This window comes from Chiloscyllium plagiosum, unplaced genomic scaffold (genome assembly GCF_037043375.1).
Source record: "Chiloscyllium plagiosum isolate Xiang-an unplaced genomic scaffold, Cpla_swu_hap1 HiC_scaffold_27, whole genome shotgun sequence".
NCBI classification, from domain to species: domain Eukaryota; kingdom Metazoa; phylum Chordata; class Chondrichthyes; order Orectolobiformes; family Hemiscylliidae; genus Chiloscyllium; species Chiloscyllium plagiosum.
In genome coordinates, this window is record NW_028270165.1 from 57,299,254 (window position 1) to 57,319,216 (window position 19,963).

Consider the following 19,963-nt stretch of genomic DNA (forward strand, 5'->3'; position numbering starts at 1 on the left):
CTTGCAAGTACCCCTCCAAGCCACTCACCATCTTCACTTGGAAATGTTTCTTCAGTGTCACTGGTCCAAATCCTGGAATTCCTTCCCTCAAGATGCTGTGGGTCACCGTACAGGGTTTGGACTGCAACGGTTCAAGAAGGCAGCTCACCACCACATTCTCAAGGAGAACCAAATGCTGGCCAACCAGTGACGCCCATGTACTAGAAGTAGATTTTAATAAATTATTGAAACAGTGTTGGAATCTGCAAACTAAAGAAAATCAACGTTAAGAAGGGTCAGATGGAGTGCATTGATTCGATGCTTATTTTCGAGCAGATAAAAAGCGATTATACTGACACTGAATTGGAACTAGAGTTTAGAGTTAAACACCTGTAGTGTTCCACTCAATGTATAAATCTAAAATCGATGAATGATTTACCCCTGACGTGTACTTCATTAAGGAGGAGAAAGTGAGGACTGCAGATGCTGGAGATCAGAGCTGAAAATGTGTTGCTGGAAAAGCGCAGCAGGTCAGGCAGCATCGAAGGAGCAGGAGAATCGACGTTTCGGGTATGAGCCCTTCTTCATTAACTTCATTAACACGTGAATAGGACAGTTAAGAAGGCATATGGGATACTGGATTTCATGACATTAATGGCGCCTTCAATTCCCACGATCCCATGCGATCGAGAAACCTCCCTATAGGGCCCTCGCTGTGCGCATGCGTGCGGTGAGGCACAGTTACTGAGTGTGGGAGAGGAATGGCGCCGGCGGCTAAAGGAACAGGAACAGGAGCCGCTGGGAAAACTGAGCAGGTCCGGCAGCGCCTGTCCAGAGAAATCGAGGAGGTGTTTCGGGTCCGGTGATCCTTCTTCAGAACAGGACCAGGTTTCAGAAACATCCCGGGGAGAGGAGACAGTGAGACAGGGTAGGATTGGGAACCGCGGGAGGAGGGAGACTGGGGAGTTTATAAACTCCTAGGGGGAGGCCTGAGGCCGTGAATAAAACCTCCCCAGGCCCACTTCACCACCGAAGGAGCTCTCGTGTTGCCCGGGTAACAGGGCGCCATCATTGTAAGGATAAGGCGCATGTTGACTTGGGGCGGGGAGCGCGGGCGGCCATCTTGGTGAGGGCACCATCAGCTGTCATTTCCGGGTGAGAAGTGACAGTTGGTGTCATTCAACTAGAATTTCCTCATTTCACTCTGAGAGACCTGGCCCTGAGCTTGGTTTGTGTGGTCTTAAAACAGGAAAAAGGGAGTGGGAGGGAGAGAGACATCTAGAATGACACGAAGGCGGACTGTGAATTTGAGGTGAATGAATCTGATCATTTGTGGAGCTGGAACAGAAACTGGGTACTTCCAAGATCTCAGTGACCAGGAGAGCATTGATGTGTTGATGTTATTTTCAGTTTGTAGACAGGAGAAAAGAGAACGCCAGGAGTGGAGGAAAGACATGATGAAGATGGATTTGAAATTCAATGCAGGAGGAGGGATAACTTGAGCCAGCACCCAGCCCATATCCCTCTGAACCCTTCCTGTTCACATACCCATCCAGATGCCTTTTAAATGTTGCAATTGCACTAGCCTCCTCCACTTCCTCCAGCAGCTCATTCCATACACTTACCACTCTCTGCATGAAAAGTTGCCGCTTACATCTCCTTTAAATCTTTCCCCTCTCACCCTAAACCTATGTTCTCGAGTTATCAACTACCCCAATCCAGCAAGAAGACTTTGTCTATTTATTCTATCCGTGCATCTCATCATTTTATAAACCTTTATAAGGTCACCCCTCAGCGTCCGACTCTCCACGGAAAACCGCCAGCATGTTTAACTTCTCCCTATAGCTCAAATCTCTCAACCCTGGCATCATCTTTGTAAATCTTTTCTGAATCCTTTCAAGGTTCATACATCCTTCTGATAGGAAGGAGACCAGAATTGCATACAGTATTCCAAAAGTGACCTAACCAATGTCCTGTACAGCTGCAACATGACCTCCCAACTCCTGTACTCAATACTCTGACCGATGAAGGAAAGCATACCAAACACATTCTTCACTATCCTATCTATCTATGACTCTACTTTCAAGGAGCGATGAACCTGCACTCCAAGGTCACTTTGTTCAGTAACACTCCATAGGACCTTACCATTAAACAGTTCTGCTAAGATCAGCCCAAGATTTTCCAATTGCATGACCTCAGACCATAGTTTGTGGTGTGGGTTACCAGCACAGGGATTTGTAAACTTTTAATCCCATCAGTTTCCCCAACACCACTTCCCCACAACTGCTCATTTCCTTCAGTTCTGCTCTCATTGGACCATGTGTTCCCCAACATGGGATGTTACCTGTGTTTTGATAGAAGCAACATGTGTGGTTAATTGGTCTGCCATCTCTTTGTTCCACATGAGAACTTAGCCTGTTCTCATTGTTATTGTTTTCTCTAATTTTATTTTCCTCTTCACATACCCCATTTTCCCCTTTTGACCAATCCTTTTGTTGAAACCTGAACTGCTCCCAGTCTTCAGATCTGCTACTTTATTTTGAGCCAATTTGTACGCCACTCCTTTGGATCTAGTCCTATCCATCATGTCCCTTGTTAGCCGTGGCTGTGTCACCTTCTGTGTTTTATTTTTTCAGACAGGAATGGACAACTGTTACAGTTCCTCCAGGTGCTCTTTAAATGTTTGTCATTTCTTTCAAAAATGTTCCTTCATTTGTTGTGGCCTGTTTGTGCCGCTGCCATTGTAATTTCCTTGCTTTAGATTTAAGTCCCCAGTCTCAGAATCACTCTGTTCCTCTCCATTTTAATGGAAAGTTCTCTCACTCAGTTCTTCACTCTTCCGCAAGAGGCCTCTTACAGCTACATTGCCAATTATTCCCTTCTCATGAAGAAATTAATATTTTGGAATTAAATTGCCATTGTTCAGCAGAACCATAGCCACTTTTGGAAGGTTGTGTGCAGTTCTGGTCTCACTCCTATCAGAAGGATGTTGTGAAACTTGAAAGGGTTCAGAAAAGATTTACAAGGATGTTGCCAGGGTTGGAGGGTTTGAGTGATAGGGAGAGGCCAAACAGACTGGGGCTGTTTCCCCTTGCGCGCTGGAGGCTGAAGTTGATAAAATCATGAGGGGCATGGATGGGGTAAACAGTCAAGGTCTTTTCCTTGAGATGGGATACTCCAGAATGTAAGGGTTCATGGTGGGCAGGTGGGGTGGGGAAGGGAAGGTTTAAAAGGGACGTAAGGGGCAACGTTTTCATTCAGAAGGCGGTGTGTGTAAGGAATGAGCTGCCAGAGGAAATGGTGGAGGCTGGTGCAATCACAACATTGAAAAGGTATCCGGATGGGTATATGAATAGGAAGGGGTTAAAGGAAAATGGGCCAAGTGCTGGCAAACGGGCCTAGATTGTTTCTGGATACCTGATCGGCATGTTAACTTTCTCTCTGGTGTCGGTGTCAATACCTTGATGTCTCCTTTTCTCCCCCTTCCTGGGGATGTTAACCATTTCATGTCTCATTGTTCATCAAGAAGCTGCATTGCAGGTTCACCCTGAATTGACACAGTATTTGTTTCCCAAAATCAGACCTGTTCAGTCTCAGCAGTATTCCAATATTGGGAAAGATATCAACTTTCAGGTGGAGTTATCCAAAATTCAGAGAGATGTCAGACTTGACATTTTTGCTTTTCTGCCCCTGTAAGATCCTGAATCAGCACCTTCAGGAGAATTAGCGCAGAGTGAGAACAGAGGGGGAGAGAGAGAGAGAGAGTGGGATGATGCTTTCAATTTTGTGGAGTAACAAAAGAAAAAAACGTTTTGCAGAAAGTAGAGTTGCTTGTTCTGAATTTCTACTCTGCACTGACAGTGATGATTTTTGTAATCTCTTTTTACAGATTATTTGAAGATCTGAATTTGGAAGTTTCAAAATCAACAGATGAAGGGCTTATGCTTGAAACATCGACTCTCCTGCTCCTCGGATGCTGCCTGACCTGCTGCGCTTTTCCAGCGCCGCACTTTTCGACACTGAGTGTCCAGTGTCTGCAGTCCTCACTTTGATGTCAATGTCTGACAGTCACTCAATCCATTGGGAACGCAACAATTTTCAACTGTGATTCTGTGAGAAGGAGCAAAGCTTTTTGGTTCCTGTTTCTGTATGTTTTCAGAATCAGTGGGACTGGATGAGAGACCATACTGTTGCAGTGCACTGAGTGTGGAGCCAGAAATAGTTATACAGCCTGGAAAGAGGGATTCATGGCAGGGAGGGGCTCTACACATTTTTGTGCGTAGTTTTGGCCATGGAAAAACCTGAGGGATCCCGCCCCGTAGAGAAACCATGTAAGTGTGGTGACTGTGGGAAAAGTTTCCATTTCCCGTCTGCCCTGGAGACTCATCGGCGCACTCACACCGGGGAGAGGCCGTTCCCCTGCACAGAGTGTGGGAAGGCCTTCAGCAATTCCTCTGACCTGCTGAAGCACCAACGAGTCCACACGGGGGAGAGACCCTTCAGCTGTCCCGAATGCAGGAAGGGCTTTACCCAGGCCTCCAGTCTGCTGACCCACCGGCAGGTCCACACCGGGGAGAGGCCGTTCCTTTGCACCGAGTGCAGGAAGGCCTTCAGCAATTCCTCAGCCCTGCTGAGGCATCAGCGGGGCCACACTGGGGAGAGTCCCTTCAGCTGCCCTGAGTGTGGGAAGGTATTTAGCAATTCCTCCGCCCTGCTGAGGCACCAGCGGGTCCACACGGGGGAGAGGCCCTTCAGCTGCCCCGAGTGCGGGAAGGCCTTCAGTAATTCCTCCGACAGACTGAAGCACCAGCGGGTCCACACTGGAGAGAAGCCCTTCAGCTGCCCCAAATGCGGGAAGGGCTTTACCCATGCCTCCACCTTGCTGACCCACCGGCGGGTCCACACCGGGGAGAGGCCCTTCACTTGCCCCGAGTGCGGGAAAGCCTTCAGCAATTCATCCGACAGACTGAAGCACCAGCGGGTCCACACTGGGGAGAGACCCCTCAGCTGCCCTGAGTGTGGGAAGGGCTTTACACAGGCCTCCACCCTGCTGGCCCACCAGCGGGTCCACACTGGGGAGTGGCCATTCACCTGCTCTCAGTGTGGGAAGGGATTCACCCGCTCTTCCCACCTGCAGAGGCACCAGCGAGTTCACGTGCCATGGCAGGGGGATTGAAGGAGCAATGGCAGAGTCCCATTATCGACTGGACCCCTGGGTTTGAATCCCGTCGTGGCAGATGGCGGAATTGGAATTCGGTCAGAAGTCTGGAGTTCGGAATCTAACGATGAAACCATTTTTGGGGGCGGGGGCGTGAGATCCCCCATCTGAATCACTCATGCCCTTTTTAGGAAAGGAAACTGCCTTTGCAGGAAAGGATTCACTCAGTTGTCCCAGCTGCATCCTTTACCCGGGTGGCCTACATGTGACTCCAGACCTAGAGCAGTGTGGTTGACTCCCCCACCTGCAGAAATGAACAGGGAGAAACTCACTTGGATACAGGGTCTGGGTTGAAATTGCTGAGTGAGGCAATACTTCCTACGGGTTAAGGCTGTACCAAGGATCCAATTACAAAGGGACAACTTGGTGCTGACTAATAGTAAAGAAAGTGGGGGGTGGGGAGACTGTGTACTCTTTGACCATGAACTGTTTTTTTAAAAAAAGCTACTTTTTCTACACCTTTTTGCTGGGGGAATCTGAAGCTGTAGTAAAGTTGGGTCTTGATAAAGGTTACCTGAACTTACTGCTGGGCTCAGACTCTCATTGAAAGCTTTGAGGTCCAAGAGGTTTTTTGTTTTAAAGCTGCTCATTTCTTCCAGCCTCCTGCACTAAGTTTCTAATGTCGTGTATCAGATGGAGCAGTGAATGAGTAGCTAGTATCATTAGAAATTGTAAATTTTTAAGGAGTACAGGTACTGCATCGTTTCATCCGCATTGTAAAGATTACTGGCAGCACCGGGAGGGGTGGGCTGCCTTCACGAGAAATGATGTGGAGGAGCCAGAGATGGACTGGGTTGGATCAAGTTAAAAAATCACACATCAGGTTATAGTGGTTTATTTGGAACCACTAGCTTTCGGAGCGTTGCTCCTTCATTAGGAAGCTGTGGAGCAGGATCATAAGACAGAATTTATAGCAAAAGATCACAGTATAGTGCAACTGATCGGATATATTGAACAAACCTAGATTGTTGTGAAGTCTTTTGTCTTTTAGAATAGATTGCAAGTTTTAGTTCATTAATGTGTAAATCCCAGAAAGTCTTTGAAGTCAGATTCTCGAGATGACTTAAGGTTTTATATAAATCGGTTTCATCTCAGTTCAGACAATAATGAAATGTGTGAGGTTTGAGTCTGTCTGTATCCCAATCTTGAATCAGACTGGTTCTATTTCCAAAGTAGGAATTTACAAATATTACATGTATCAACTGCCTGCAGGTTGTGTGCTTTTTGATCAAAATTGAATATATCTGCAAATGCAAATTCACCCCATAGACCTGTGTGTGCATGAGAGAGTGTGTGTGCATGAGAGCGCGTGTGTCTGTTTGCGTGTGTGCATGCTTGAAGCGTGAGTGTGATGGAGGAGAAGCCTGTGAGAGGGTGTGAGTGTCTCAGAGAGAGCATGTGTATGAGAGAGGTATGGATAAAAGCGAGGGGTTGCATTTTGCTAAAACAAGGAAGGGCAGGATTTGTATAGTTAATGATAGGGCCCTGGGTTGCGTTGTAGAACAGAGACATGGTGGGTTTCAGGGACATTGTTCTATGAAAGTTGCATCATTGGTAGACAGGGTGGTTAAGAGGCGTTCATTACACTTGCCTTCATTGTTCACAGCGTTGTGTATAGGAGTTGGGACATCATGTTGGTAAGACCACTTTCAGAGTACTGAGTACAGTTTTTTTTGCCCTGTTATAGCATGTCGGAGAAATTTGCCCAATAAGTTAGAGATCACAAAGTGAAATTGACAAACACTTTATTACAAGCAATGTCACTGGAAGAGAAACTGACTAGACTGGCACAGAATTGACAGTCTGTACAGATAGATCAGAATTTCTCTTCTAAGAGCTGAGGATGAGACCAGTTTTTATAATAATGCTGTACGATAAGGCTGATTAAGAAATGGGGAATATACAATGTATCTGGAAATGGAGTAATCTAGTTACAAGGATGCTAATTGGAAACAGTTATCGGATGAATGTCCTGTTCCTTCACACAGCATAACATCCTGACTATCGATGGTTCCATTCCTCTTCACAGGTAGGTGTTAACTTCTCCTCTGAAGTGGTGAGGTGCTTCCATTTCTTGTTCTGGAAGCAAGTCCTTGCTGGTGCCTCTCTGTCTGACCTGCTCTTTGTGTGGCTTTGGTATTGTTGGGTTGTGAAACTGTCCCTGGGGCTTTGAGATACCTGTGGTGCTCTGTCATTGTAGTGAGGTTGAAGTGCATTCCTTTGTCCGTGTGTGCTGTCTGGTTTGGCTTGCGAGCCTGCATGGGCATTCTGGGTGTTTTAGGTACAGTTTGGCCAATTTTGCTTTTGTGGGCCTATTGTGGGTTGGCAGAGTGGCAGATCTTTTTCCACAATTTCCCCCCTTTTCTTTTTGTTTTGCTCAGGGGAGGGACGAGAAGGGGCAATGTAGCCGGAGCCAGGGGAATTGTCGGGTAGGGGTCTCGGTATCAGACAGATAGCTCTCTGTGTCCGAGTCTGGTCCAGGAGAGGCTATTTTAGGGGCAGGGATGTTCTCCCAGTGGATCTGTGCTAGCTGAGTGGTGAGGGGGCCAGAGGGTAACAGAATTGTACGTAGGTGTGAACAGCACAGTCGGATAGCCATGGCTAGCACTCTAAGCCTGGCAATGATAGTGATGAGGGCTATCAGTCCCTGCAGTCAGGCTCTGCGCGTGCCCTCTTTCACAGCGAGTAGGTAGTCCAGGGCTATCGTGTTCTGCAGAGTCACAGTACAGATGGCAACAGCCTCCACATTCAGCTGGGCGAATACAGTGAGTTTGTGGGCTTCTACCTGTAACTGTAAAGTTGCAGAGTGGGGTGACATCAGGTAGAGAGCTGCTTCAATGGCAGCGAGGGCTCGTCTGCTGCCTGGCATGGGCTTTGGGAAGGGAGGGGACTGGGAGTAATAAATTAATGGTACCGCATACCCAACATTGTAGCTCCCTGTCCAGGACAGCAGTAGGCTTTGTGGCCACAGATAAAATAGGTGCCATTGTCGGTCTGGAGATGGAGTGTCTGGGTCCCTGTCCAGCTGGTGAGGAAGGTGGTATTCTGGGTGATCTTGTTGAGGACCTGTCGGTTTAAAATGCTGCCTTCTGCAGTGGATCGGCGTGCTGCGGGAGTTAGGAGCAGGGAGTCAGTGCACCGGCTCTAGTCAGCCTCCCATCCAGATGGCTGTGTGTGTTTCAAACAGATGGAACCTGCAGGTGGCCCGTGTGTGTTAGTGTCAGCAATGGTCAGGGCTGGGGGTTCATGGGAGAGGTTGTAGGCCGGGTAAAAGCACCCTTTATATTTTTCCACGTGGTAACCTGCAGACCTCCAGCGGGCTGGACTGTTACCCCCATATTTGGTCATTGATGGTGGTATTTTGAGTGTGGTAACTTCAGGGGACCTGTCTGGCTCCAGGCACCATTCCGCCATGTCAGAGATATTTAAGGGGATTGAGGCTAAGGAAATACCCCCCGTGAGAGTGGACAGGGACCTAGTGCAGACCCAGCAGCGGGTTTGATTAAATCGCATACCCATGAGCCATTTTGAGGAAGGTGTTGGCCTGCAAATCACAGTGGATTATGAAATGTGCTGCCCCTTGGGCCTATTTACCAGCAAGCCACAGTGTGATGGTCAGACAGATCAGATGGTGATGGCTGCCGCGAGAAGCTGGATTCATCCTCTGTGTTCGGAGTGATGCCTTCCTCTGTGTGGTCCCTGTTCAGAGGTTGTGGAGCCCTCTTGCAGCGGGTGGTATGTGTCCATTCGGGCCATCCTTCCGGTTTCTCAGCAGTCCGGATTGTCATCAGGATCAGGTACAGACCTTTCCACCGAGGGGAGAGAGAATCTTTTTCTAGTGATTTGATCATGACATAGTCCCCAGGTCAGAACAGATGACTGGGCAATGATTGGGGTGTGGGCAATGCAGCCCTGACCTGGTTGTGTGAGCACTAATGCTCCTGCAAAGGGCCTGGACATACTCTAGTGGGGCCTCTTGTGTCAGAAGCAGGGCTGTGTCTGTGGTGAGTGTCAGGGGTCTGGTGGCAGTGGGCATAGGCTGCCCCATAAGTACTTGAAAAGGGGTGAGCACAGCTGTTCAGTTTGGCTGCGTATGTGTAGCATAGAGGGCAAGTGGCAAGGTGTCTGACCAGGTCAGTCCTGTTTTCTGGGTGGTTTTAGTTAGTGTGGTCTTCAGGATGCCATTCATCTGCTCGACTATGCCTGACAACGGGTTGGTTGGGGATGGGGTGTCGCTGTGGTATCCCTTGTGCCTCGCTAATGCCGGTCACGAGCTAAGCCGTGAGTGAGTCCCCCTCTCCGTCGTTATGCTACTGGGAACTCCAAATCTGGGGATGACATCCTTTAGGAGGCATTTTACTACCATACATGCATCATCCTTTCTTGTGGGAAATGCTTCCATCCATTCGGAGAACATGTCTCTGATGACCAGGATGTACTTGTAACCATGTATTTGTGTGTGAAGTCAATCTGTAAGAGGCTGAAAGGCCCCTCAGGAACTGGCAGGTACTTGACAACTGGCTTCCCTGCATTGTTCTGCAGGCAGATGAGGCACTGTGACAGCAGGACTTGGGCAGCGGCAGTGAATCCTGGTCCATACCAGGACTGCGTTACAGTGTGTATCATGCCCCTCTTGCCTGTATGGCCAATGCTGTGGGCTGCTAGGGCCAGTGTGTGTAGGTGGGCACTTGAGCAAATGATGTGGCCATCAGGGTGTATTAGCAGGTTGAGGGAAGGAGATTGTGTGGCCCCAGTGCAGGCCCAACTGTCCTTTTCCTGCTGTGGAGCAGTTTCTTGGGTAGCTTGCACAGCCTCCATGGGGTCAGGGAATATGGGAGCCTGCAGGATGTAGATGGTGGGGTGCAGTGCAACTTCCGGGCTGCTGTGTCAGCTGAGGCATTCCCGAGGGTGACCGGGTCAGTGGCTGAGGTATGGGTACGGGATTTGATAATTGCTGGGGCTGAGGGTAACAGGGCTGCTTCCAGGAGATTAGAAATCAGCGTAGCGTGTTGTAGTGGCCTCCCTGCTGACGTGATGAAGCCTCTCTGTTTCCAGAATGTGCCAAAATCGTGGATGACTCCGAAGGCATATCTGGAGTCAGGATAAATGTTTGCTGTGTGCCCTTTAGCAATGACACCAGCCCTAGTGAGTACAAACAGTTCTGCAATTGTGCAGATGTGCCATTTGGCAGTGCAGCTGACTCTAGAACTATGAAAGGAGTGCAGAGGGCACATCCTGCCAGTGTGCAGTGGTCTGAGGGCCTGAAGGATGAGCCATATGTGTAGAATATGAGGTCAGAGTTGTCTAGAGGTGTTTCAGAGAGGTCAGGGCATGGGGCAACGACCTGCTGGACAAGGTCTAAACAGTTGTGTTCATCCGTAATAGTGGTCAGAGTGAGTGGAAGCAGGGTGGTGGGGTTTAGGGCAGGGGCACATTGTAGGGACATGATGGCTTTGGATAGTAAAGCAACCTCATAGCCAATTCTCTGGGTGGCAGTGAAATGTTGCTGCTGGAAATGGAGTAATCTAGTTACAATGATGCTAATCGCAAAACAGTTATCAGAGGAATGTCCTAATTCTCTACACAAAGCAACATTCTGACAGTATCGATGGATCAGGAGCTTCCATTCATCTTCGCAGGTAGGTGCTAATGTCTCCTCTGAAGCGGTGAGGTGCTTCCATTGTCCTGTCCTGGGAGCAATGCTCTTGCTGGTGCCTCTCTGTCTGACCTGTTCTTTGTGTGGCTTTGGTATTGCTGTGTTGTGAAACTGCCCTCAGGGCCTTGTGATAGCTGTGGTACTCTGTCATTGTTAGTGGGTACTTGAGCTGTACAGGTATTCCCTTGTCTGCAAGTGCTGTCTAGTTTCACTTGTCAGCCTGCTTGGTCCCTGCTAAGACATTCTGGGTGTTTTGGTACAGTTTGGCCAATTTTGCTTTTGTGGGCCTATTGTGGGTTGCCAGGGTGGCAGATCTTTTCCCACATACAATTACCAGGAATACTTGGAATCCTGAGAAGGATTCAAGTGAATCCTAGAGAGATGTTGCATCCCTTGGACTATTCCCAGAAAGTGAATAAACTATCAAGACTCCAATTAATTGGTAATTTTTATTTGTTTAAAAATGTGAAAACTTAATGAAGAGTTCTTCCAGTTAATCATTGGGTATTCAAATGTCTCTTCAGAATTAAAGATCATAACAAAACTGGGTGTCATTGTGGGATGTTGAATCTGTAGTATGTGCTTGGTAAAATTTGGATGAACAATATTTCAAAGTGAATTTTATCATGTTAAGTACTAAGACTTTCTGGAGAGGAAAGATTTGCCCTTGTGTGTTTTGCATTACGTAATCAAGGTCAGTTCAATAAAATATGCAGACAAGTTGATGCTAGAGTTGGGAGCTGTGGCAAAATATCAGAAATAATGCAGGCAGTAGCACGGCAATTAAGGTTAGAAAGTTAGCTAAAAATATTATAAAAACAGGTTGGAAAGTTTTGTCAGCTTTTCTTAAAAAAAAAGTTAACAAAAATGAGTCTGGGGATTCAGTAACGGAGGATAAAGAGATGGCACATGAATTGAAAAGAGTTTGAATCTGACTTCACTAGAGAGGATACAAGTAACACCCTGGAACTAGTTGTAAATCAGGAATTGAAAGGGAGGGAGGAACTGAAGAAAATTACAATCACCAAGGAATTAGTACTGAGTAAACTGTTGGAACTACGAGCTGATAAGTCCCGGGTATTTGAAGGAATTCATCCTAGACTCTTAAAGAGAAATTAGCGAGTGAAATAAGACCATAAGACATAGGAGTGGAAGTAAGGCCATTCAGCCCATCGAGTCCACTCTGCCATTCAATCATGGCTGATGGGCATTTCAACTCTACTTACCCGCATTCTCCCCGTAATAGTTAATGTATTGGTTTTAATTTTCCAAACCTCATTAGTTTCAGGGATGGTTTCTTTAGATTGGAAAAATCCTTTCTTCAAAAAGGGAGACCGAGAACAGGAAACTGCAGACCATTTAACTTAACATATGTAATGGGGAAAATGTTCAAAGCTATTATCAAAGATATTATGACAGGGCACTTGTATAAGTTCAAGGTAATCAGGCAGCGTGAATGTGTTTTTGTCAATGGGAAATAATGTTGTAATAATTTTTTGAAGAACGGCCTCTCCGTACTGCAACTGAGCTGATGAATCTCCAGTGCCCACAGGGAATGGAATCCCTTCCCTCAGTCCCCACATTTCCACAACTTCTCCGCAGTTCTGGTGACTTTTTGGCTCTGTGTTTCCGATGAACAATTGAAAGTATGATCACACTCAGGAAACGTGTACAGTCACTCCCTCCTGCGAATAGTGTAATGTTTCTTCAGTCTGTGTAACTGGTTAAAGCGCTGCCCATAGTCAGCTCACGGGGAGACTCTCTCAACAAGGGTAAAAGACGTACAAAGGTTGAGCAGCGAGACAAAATGCAAAAGCAATAAAATGTCGAACCACGGGGAAAACATATTGTGGCTCGACCCCTTTTTTTCCTATTGGCATTTGAACACTTAAAATCTGTCAGGAACACCAGCATCCCGATAGAGCATACAGCGCATGTTTGCCGGTGTCAGCAAGCCATGCACATGCTCGCCGGGTGTCAGCAAAAACACTGGGTATGATCATCGCAGTCCGCACAAAAAGGCGCGCGATCTTCTTTTGATCGACCAATAGGAAGTACAGGAGGACCGGAAAGAGTCTAGTCCTCCTGCCAATCAGAGCCACCCCATTGTCTGAATGCGGAAGTTGGACCCTGAGTTTCTGAAGCTGCTGCTACTGCTCCTGTTTCTCTGAATGAAGATTGAGCTTCACCCCAGACTGCAATCTCCTTCCTCTGTCCAACATCTGTGAGTACGGCACTCTCTTCTCTCACCACCTTTTCCATTTCTTTTTTTTTCATTCAGGGCTTCAGTTGTTGACTTGCAGCAACTGAAAGGAAAGGCAGTGAATCGGGGTGGACAGACTCTAGAAACGTTGCTCCACGTCTGTGTCGCAATTGGCAAAATAGACATGCAGGAGGCTGGAAGAACAAGCCAGGTCGCATCAGGAGGTGGAGAAGTCGATGTTTCAGGTGTAACCCTTCTTCAGGATTGGGGATGGGTGCAGATAAAGAGTGTCCTTGGGGCAGGGTGGTGAATTGGGGATAGGTGTAAGGTCTGACCTGGTTGGTGAATGGGAGGAATAAATCTGGTTCATGAGTGATGAGGGGGAGGAGCTGAGAAGGGACTCGTTTGGGGGGGCGGGGGGGGGGGAGAGAATGGGAAGTGAGGTTATTTGAGACTGGAGAACTCAATGTTGAGTCCTCTAGGCTCTAGGCTGCCCAGGCGGAAGATGAGGTGTTGTTCCTCCAATTTGCTGTTTGGTTCATTGTGGTAATGGAGAAGGCCTAAGATAATCTTTTCAGAAAGGGAGGAGGAAGGGGAATTAAAGTGGGTAGTGACTGGGAGGTCCAGTCAACCTCTGTGGAACTGCCTGCGATGCTCAGCAAACCATTCCCAAGTTTATGCTCAGTCTCCCCAATGTAGAGAAGACCACAATTGGAAAACATGAGAAAAAGAGTACAACAATGTGAAGTTGTGAAAAAGAGCAGAAAGGAAGTGTATTATTTAAATGGTGATATACTGAGATGTGGAGAAAGTGAGATCTGCAGATACTGGTGATTAGAGTCAGTAAGTGTGGCGCTGGAAAAGCACAGCAGGTCAGACAGCATCTGAGGGGCAGGACAGTCGATGTTTCAGGCACAAGGGAATAGGGAATGATATGTGGATGTAGAAAGGGGGCTCAGTGTCTTTCTACACCAGTCACTGCCAGTTGTCAGACAGGTGCAGCAAGCAATCAGCAAGGCAAGTGGTATATTAGCAAGAGGAATTGTGTTCAGAATTGTGGATGCCTTCCTGCAGTTAGTGGTCATTGAATATATTCAAGGCTGAGTTCATCTGAGTTTTGAGCAACAATAAAGTGGATGTTTATGGGAGAAAGCAAGAAAATGTTTTTAAGACAAGTACAGAACAGTTACAGTCATACAGCAAAAAAAACAGACCATTCAGTCCAACTAGACCACGTTGAATATATTCACAAACTAATCTAGTCCCACCTACCTGTGTTTGGCCCATATCCCTCCGAACCTTTCCTATTCATGTAATTAACCAAATGTCTTTTGAAAGTAACATCACTTCCTCTGGACATTCATTCCACACGTGAACTACTGTATTTAAAAAAAAAAGCTGCCTCAAGTCTTTTCAAAACCTTTCTCCTCTCTCCTTTCAAATTTGCTGCCTAATCCTGAAACCCCCACCTGAGGGAAATGACACCTGCCATTCACCTCATGTATACTTCTCATGATTTTATAAACCTCTATAAGGTCACTTCTCAACCTCCTGTGCTCCAGTGAAGAAAGTCCCAGCCTATCCACCGAGATGTAGGAAGATTCATATCCAGTTATGGTCTGTTCAATGCTGGTTCAGGCTCCAAAGACCAAATGACCAACTCCTGCTCCCAATTCTCACGCTCTGTGTCCAAAGTTAAAAATCAAAAACACAGGATTATGGTCCAACAGGTTTATTTGGAAGCACTAGCTTTCAGATTGCTGCTCCTTCATCGGGTGGTAGTGAAGAATACCATTGTAAGACATTGAATTTATAGCAAAAGTTTACAGTGGGATGTAACTGAAATTATATATTGAAAAAGACCTGGATTGTTGTTAAGTCTCTCCTCTTTTAGAATAACCATGTTGGTTTTAGTTCTTTCATATGTAAATAGCAAAACCTTTTTTAAAAGTTACATTCCCAATTGGTATCATGTTGTCCCAGATAACGTATTGAAGGTGTGAGTTTCCCTGTGTGAGGCTGTCTGTACCACAACGGCTAGACTGATTCTAATCTTAAAAAATGGATTAACAGAATCTTACTTGGATTCATACAGTTTGTGTCCAGGACAGCAAGAGACCATCAGATATAGGAACAGCAATTAGGCCATTCAGCCCATTGGGTTTGCTCATACCATTCAATCGTGGCTGTTAAGTTTCTTATCCGCGTTCTCCTGCTTTTTCCCCGTAACCCTCGATCCCCTTGATACTCAAGAACCTATCTATCTCAGTCTTACATATCCTCAGTGACCTGGCCTCCACAGCCTTCTGTGGCAGTTAATTCCATAGATTCATTACTCTCTGGCTGAAGACGTTTCTCCTTACCTCCAATGTAAAGGGTCTTCCCTTTACTCTAAGACTGTGCCTCGAGCCCGAGTCTCTCCTCCCAATGGAAAGATCTTCCCAACGTCCACTCTGTCCAGGCCGTTCAGTATTCTGAATGTTTCAATTAGATCACCCCTGAGTGTGGGCCTGTTAAACAGCATGAACCAGACCCTTCAGGATGAAATACAGCAGGGATTAGGTTCTACAAAGTGAGAAGGGAGGGAGAGTGTGTGGGATGGAGATTTTCAGCTTTGAGAGAATGAGAGGAAGCAGAATTCACTATAAATTAGAATTGATCAGATGGTCCAATGGGCCAAGGAGTGGCAGATGGAGTTTAATTTAGAGAAATGAGGTTTTGCATTTTGGTCAAGCAATCCAGGCACGACTGGCACAGTGAAGGGGAGTGTTGTAGAACAAAGAGACCTTGGAGTGCAGGGTCATTGCTCCTTGAAAGTGGAGTCGCAGGTAGACAGGATAGTGAAGAATGTGTTTGGTATGCTTTCCTTTATTGGTCAGAGCATTGTGTATAGGCATTGGGAGATCATGTTGTGGCTGTACATTGGGAAGGTGACTTTTGGAATAGTGCGTCCAGTTCTGGTCTCCCTGCTTTCGGAAAGAACTTGTGAAACTTTGAGAGGGGTCGGAAAAGATTTGCGAGGATGTTGCTAGACTTGGAGGGTGTGAAGTACCCTGGAGAATCGGAGGCTGAGGGGCAGCCATATAGAGGTTTATAACGAGCATGGATAGGGTGAATATCCAAGGTCTTTTCCCCAAGGTAGGAGAGTCCAAAACTAGAGGGCATATGTTTGAGGTGAGAGGGGAATGATTTAAAAGGGCCCTGAGGGGCAACTTTTTCACGCAGAGGGTTGTGCATGTATGGAACGAGCTGCCAGAGGAAGTGGTGAGGCTGGTACAATTATCTTTAAAATGCATCTGGCTGGGTACATGAATAGGAATGGTTTAGAACCATAAGAGCCACATGCTGGCAAATGGGACTAGATTAATTTTGGGTATCTGTTTGGCACAGACAGTTTGACCAAAGGGTCTGTTTCCATGCTGTATGACTAATTGTCTTTGGTGAAAGCAGGAGTCTGGTTGTGAAGACTGGACTTTCAGAGCAACTTTCAAAGATGTTTTGCCCTTACTGGGAGCAGAAGAAATTACAATGAAATATTTGATTTGAGAGAGAGCAACTGAGTGAGCATGGATATTTGGGATTTTGGTGGAAAGTGGGAATTCATTGCACTGTGGGGATCAAGCCCTCCCTATCCAGTCATTTCAGCTGGTGGATGAGACTCGGCAGTTCATGCAGGCAGTCAATCCAGATAATATTTTATAAATTCCGGCTTTGAAAATAGAACCAGTCTGACTCACGACTGAGATACAGGCAAACTCTGACCTCATACCTTTAGTGCATTGTCTGAGCTGAGATGCCACCTTTTGTTGTAAAGCCTTATGTTATCTTGAGAGGGTGCCTTACAGGAAGTTCTGGGATTTACATATTAATGATACCTGCAATCCATTCTAAAAGATGAAAGACTTAACAATCCAGATTTGACCGATATATCATTTCAGTGGCAGGCCACAAATGTCTTTCCATAAATTCTGTGCCTTATGGTCTTATTCTCCACAACCACCTGATGAAGGAGCAGTGCTCTGAACGATGGTCCTTCCAAATAAACCTGTTGGACTATAACCCGGGTTTGTGTGATTTTTAACCTTTGCCCAGGTTCGGGTGGATTGACCATGCTAAATTATGCATAGTGCCCAGGGATGTGCAGGTGAGGGTGGATTGGCCGTGTTAAAGTACCCATCATGCCCAAGGAGGTGCAGGTTTGTGTGGGTTAGCCATGCTAACTTACACATAGTGTCCAGGGATGTGCAACGTAGGGTGGATTGGCCAAGGGGTATGGGCCAAGTGCTGGCAAATGGGACTAAATTGATTTACAATATCTGGTCAGCATAGTCGAATTGGACCAAAGGGTCTGTTACTGTGCGGTATATCTTAATGATTCTGGCTTTCTACTAAAGTTTGCCACGTCTCTTCTGTTCAGTTTCTCTCTAGTGTCTGTGTTAATACCTTGACATGTCTGGTTATTCCTCAAGCTGCATTCCCGATTCATCCTGAATTGACACATTTTGTTTTGCTTCCCAACATCAGACCTGCTCACTCTCGGCAGTATCCCAATGTTGTGAAAGATGTTAACTTTCAGGTGGAGTTATCCAATATGTAAATCTTGACGTTTCTGCTGTTCTGATCCTGAATCAGCACCTTCAGGAGAATTACTTAGAGCGGAGTGAGAACAGAGAGGGGGAGAGGGAGAGAAGGATGTTGCTTTCAATTTTGTGGAATAACAAAAAAGAATGCTCCACAGAAAGTAGAATAGCTTGTTCTGAATTTCTACCCTGCACTGACAGCGATGACTTTTGTAATCTCTTTTTCCAGAGTATTTGAAGATCCGAAGACAAAAGTTTCAAAATGAACAGATGAAGGCCTTATGCCTGAAATGCTGACTCTCCTGCTCCTTGGATGCTGCCTGACCTGCTGTGCTTTTCCAGCGCCGCACTTTTCAACACTGACTCTCCCCTGTCTGCGGTCCTCACTTTCACGTCAATATCTGACAGTCACTCAATCGATTGGGACAGCCACGATTTTTGATTACAATTCTGTGAGAAGGAGCAAAGCTTTTTAGTTCCTATTTCAGTACATTTTCATTATCAGTGGGACTGGATGAGAGACCCTACTGTTGCTGCGTACTAGAGTGGAGCCTGAAACAGTTATACGGCCTGGAAAGAGGAACTCACAGCAGTGAGAGGCAGTACATGCGTTTGCTTGTGGCTGAAGCTTTGGACATGGAGAAACCGTGGAAGTGTGGTAACTGTGGGAAAGGCTTCCGTACTCCGTCTGACCTGGAGATTCATCGGCGCATCCACACCGGGTAGAGGCCGTTTTCCTGTCCCAAGTGCGGGAAGGGCTTTACCCAGGTCTCTGCCCTGCTTCGGCACCAGCGGATCCACACGGGGGAGAGGCCTTTCAGCTGCTCTGAGTGTGGGAAGGCCTTCAGCGATTCATCCTCCCTACTGACCCACCGGCGAGTCCATACGGGGGAGAGGCCCTTCAGCTGTCCCGAGTGTGGGAAGGCCTTCAGCGATTCCTCCACCCTGCTGAGGCACCAGCGGGTCCACACGGGGGAGACCCCCTTCAGCTGCCCCGAGTGCGGGAAGGCCTTCAGCCGTTCCTCCAATTTGTTGACCCACCAGCAGGTCCACACAGGGGAGAGGCCCTTCAGCTGTCCTGATTGCAGGAAGGCCTTCAGCTATTCCTACTCCCTGCTGACCCACCGGCGAGTCCACACAGGGGAGAGGCCCTTCAGCTGCCCTGAGTGTGGGAAGGCTTTCACCCGCTCCTCCCACCTCCGGAGCCACCAGCGACTTCACGTGCCATCGCAGGGGGACTGACAAAGCGACTGCCGAGTGCCGTTATCGACTGGACTATTAACCCAGTTCTGGGATCTGTTGGGTTTGAATACCACTGCGGCAGATGGCGGAATTGGAATACGGTCAGAATCTAACGATGAAACCATTTTCTGTGGGTGGGGGGGAAGGGGAGAGAAAACCCCAATCTGATTCACGCCCTTTTTAGGGAAGGGCACTGCCGTTGTGGGAAAGGATTAACTCAGTCGTCACAGCTGCATCCTTTATCTGGTTTGGCCTACACGTGACTCCAGACCCACAGCAGTCTGTTTCACTCACACTGCCCCCGTTCCCGGCCCCACGGGTTAAGGCTGTACCAAGGATCCAATTAAAAAGGGACAACTCTGTGCTGACCGATAGTAAAGAAAGTGAGGTGAGGTGGGGGGGGGGGGGGGGGAGTGTGTGCGCTTTGACCTTGAGCTATTTAAAAAGCAGCTACTTTCTCTACATCTTTTTGCTGGGGGAGATCTGAAGCTGTAACAAAGTTGGGTCACAATAAAGGTGACCTGAACTTACTGCTGGGCTCAGACTCTCATTGAAAGCTTTGAGCTCCAGATGGTTTTTTGTTTTAAAGCTGCTCATTTCTTCCAGCCTCCTGCACCAAGTTTCTAATGTCGTGTATCAGATGGAGCAGTGAATGAGTAGCTAGTATCGTTAGAAATTGTAAATGTTTAAGGAGTACAGGTACTGCATCGTTTCATCAGCATTGTAAAGGTTACTGGCTGCACTGGGAGGTGTGGGCTGTGTTCACTCGAAACTCTTATCTTTAAAATTGAGAATAGCTAAAATGATATATTCAGAAACATCATTGAAGTCTAAACACATTTCAATTTTTTAAAAGAGCTGCTGAAATCTTTCTGAAACTTGCACTGGAATATGTGCAGTTAGGCCACAGCTCAGGACAGGCTGTAAGGGGTGAATGACCTATTCCCCATTTTGTGAAATTGGTTTCAACTATGTTGACATAGTTATAGAGTTGTAGAGCCTGAAACAAACCCTTCAGTCCATACCTTAAATGAATCTAGTGACCCATTTGCCAGTATTTGGTCTATGTTCATCTGTACCCCTCC

At 46.9% G+C, this 19,963-nt stretch overlaps 1 protein-coding gene across 1 annotated transcript in view; it reads left to right on the forward strand.

Moving 5' to 3' along the window:
• The first annotated feature begins 771 nt into the window (after positions 1-771).
• Positions 772-19,963, forward strand: part of LOC148144228 (uncharacterized) — a 29,821-nt gene continuing 10,629 nt past the window's right edge. Inside the window, 3 exon segments of the mRNA XM_087975312.1 lie at positions 772-907; positions 3,869-5,128; positions 18,336-18,839. Coding sequence (XP_087831438.1) covers positions 4,271-5,128; positions 18,336-18,839 — 1,362 coding nt within the window. The 5' untranslated portion in view covers positions 772-907; positions 3,869-4,270.